A 2,500-nucleotide genomic window follows, 5' to 3' on the forward strand; every position below is an offset into this window, starting at 1 on the left:
ATTAGAGTCAGTTAGCGCTGTAGTTAGCACACGCTAACGTTAAGTGAATGGAAGGCTACATTAGCCACCAAGTTCTACCATTCGCGTTACGTAGGCGGCGAACATGGCTGCGCCCTTGTGGCGAAACTCGGTAATAACATGTCATTTTTCAGCAAAACTACTTAAAAGTGCAGTTCAACAAACATCCATTCGTTTATGAAAATAAATAAGCCGCCAAAAAATGATAATAGTTGTCAGTGCTTCATTTCCACTTTAAACACACACACACACACACACACACGCGCGCGCGCGCACACACGCCAAAGCATGCTCTCTCTCTCTCTCTCTCTCTCTCTCTCTCTCTCTCTCTCTCTCTCTCTCTCTCTCTCTCTCTCTCTCTCTCTCTCTCTCTCTCCATACATTTACATACATAATGTATGCATTCTAAGCTATTAGAATTATACATCATTTTCATATGTGCTTTAATGTATGATGCATCATAAATTGTCAAGTCAGGAGGAGATGGTGTAATAGCTATTCAGTAGGAAACACATTTCCGATAACTTTTTTTTTCCCTTGACTTCGTGCCATAACATTGGATTTTTTTTGTCTGTGTTTGGACTACTTCAGGTTCTACAACCTCCAAAATGTTGAACGTTGTTTTTTTGTGTGTTTTTTTTAGATATGTGAATAATAATTTGAAATGTATTTGTTCTTGGCTTTAAAAGTTGATCTTTTGTCTTAAAGATTCTCCCTCTAATGTATGGATTTATCAGCTTGTGTTTTTATTCACAACCTTTTCAGATTTGGGGTTGTGGAAATCACAAGTAAAGAAATTTTACGTTGACATTTTCATGCAGACACCTTTTTCCTGACTGGCTTGCAGATTGAGATTTTTTCTCTGTAGTTTGGTTTTGTAGGAAGGCATGCCACCACACACCCTTCCCTGCTGTAGGCCTACTGAAGTTTTTTTAAGCAGTCTTGTCACGCCGTAATTGAGTCAGTCTGTGATTGTAACAATGCCGCACCTTCAAAAAGCTACCTCCCTTTATTCTTATTCCGCCTCTGTTCTCTGTCTTCAGTGTGAAAGCCCAGCTAAGGGGTAGAGATGAGATGAGCTGTCCTCCATCCTCTCTCTCTCTCTCTCTCTCTCTCTCTCTCTCTCTCTCTCTCTCTCTCTCTCTCTCTCTCTATCTCTCTCTCTCACACTCTCTCGTTTTCGCTCTCTTGCTCTCTCTCTCTCTCTATCAACATTCCTCCATTTCTCTCTTTACCTCTCACTCCCTCCCTCCCTGTCTCCCTTTCTTTCTTTCTTTCTCTTTCTTTCGTTCTCTTTCTTTCTTTCTTTCTTGCTCTCTCTCTCTCTCTCTCTCTCTCTCTCTCTCTCTCTCTCTCTCTCTCTCTCTCTCTCTCTCTCTCTCTCTCTCTCTCTCTCTCTCCTTCTCTCTCCTTCTGTGTGAAAGCCCAGCTGAGAGAGGAGATGAGATGAGCTTCTTGCCCTCTCTCTTAACTCCCGGGGATCATTTTCATTAGATTTACTCAGTGTCCTGGTGTCAGTGACTAATTAGGTTGCTTCAAGTCCCTCCTCAATTTCTCAATTTCTATCCCCACTAATTTTCTCCCCTTTCTGCGTCCTTTTCATTAACTTTTCTATATTAACTCTACCGCGTTGTGCTATATGAACTTTTTCTCATGGCTTTTTTTTGTTAGGCATAATGTTGTTCTAAAATGAGTCATTGTTTATGCCTGAAATACAGTCTCAATGTTTTTTTATATCCTGTGATTATTTCATTATTTTGCTCAATTGTATATCTTGATCAGACTTTCATCACTGTGTGTGTGTGTCCGTGTGTGTGTGTGCGCCCGTGCGTCCGTGTGTGTGTAAGTAAGTTTTGAGCGTGAGCTTCATTAATTGTTGTTGTTGTATATTCAACATTGCATCAACGTGTTGTATGCTTGTCGACCAAAGTTTGGCTATCTATCGTATTTGCTCTAGGTTTATTTAATGAAACATTTAGTGTGCGTGCATGCCGTGTTTGCGTGCATGTGCGTGTATGTGTGTGTGAGGCACCCTTTTGGAAAATCATTAATCGGTTTATCTCTCGTTGAGCTTTTAAGTTATATATATAGGACAGTGGAGGAGAGATAGCAATCAAGTGGGGAGAGAGAGATTGAGAGAAGGATCAGCAAATGGCTGGAATTGAACCCGGGTCGCCGGCGTATTAACCCAGTGCCCTACCGTTAGGCCACGGCGGGGCCTTTTATTGTATTTCTTAATCCGATATCTAATCATGTTTTTTTCTCTATGTGTGTTTGTGTTCTTTCTTTCTTTCTTTCTTTCTTTCTTTCTTTCTTTCTTTCTTTCTTTCTTTCTTTCTTTCTTTCTTTCTTTCTTTCTTTCTTTCTTTCTTTCTTTCTTTCTTTCTTTCTTTCTTTCTTTCTTTCTTTCTTTCTTTCTCCTCTTCAGAACTACACCCAGTACATCCCCCTGTCCATCTACGACCTGCAGACCTGGATGGGC

The 2,500-nt window shown here is 40.6% G+C and overlaps 1 protein-coding gene across 4 annotated transcripts in view; it reads left to right on the forward strand.

Moving 5' to 3' along the window:
- Window positions 1–2,500, forward strand: part of rptor (regulatory associated protein of MTOR, complex 1) — a 361,851-nt gene that overhangs the window by 128,771 nt on the left and 230,580 nt on the right. For all 4 annotated transcript variants that reach the window (XM_063201318.1, XM_063201331.1, XM_063201308.1 and 1 more), the window contains exon 6: window positions 2,447–2,500. This exon is cut by the window's right edge and continues 93 nt beyond it. In XM_063201318.1, coding sequence (XP_063057388.1) covers window positions 2,447–2,500 — 54 coding nt within the window. The remainder of the gene's footprint in view (window positions 1–2,446) is intronic.

Source organism: Engraulis encrasicolus, chromosome 1 (genome assembly GCF_034702125.1).
Source record: "Engraulis encrasicolus isolate BLACKSEA-1 chromosome 1, IST_EnEncr_1.0, whole genome shotgun sequence".
NCBI lineage: Eukaryota > Metazoa > Chordata > Actinopteri > Clupeiformes > Engraulidae > Engraulis > Engraulis encrasicolus.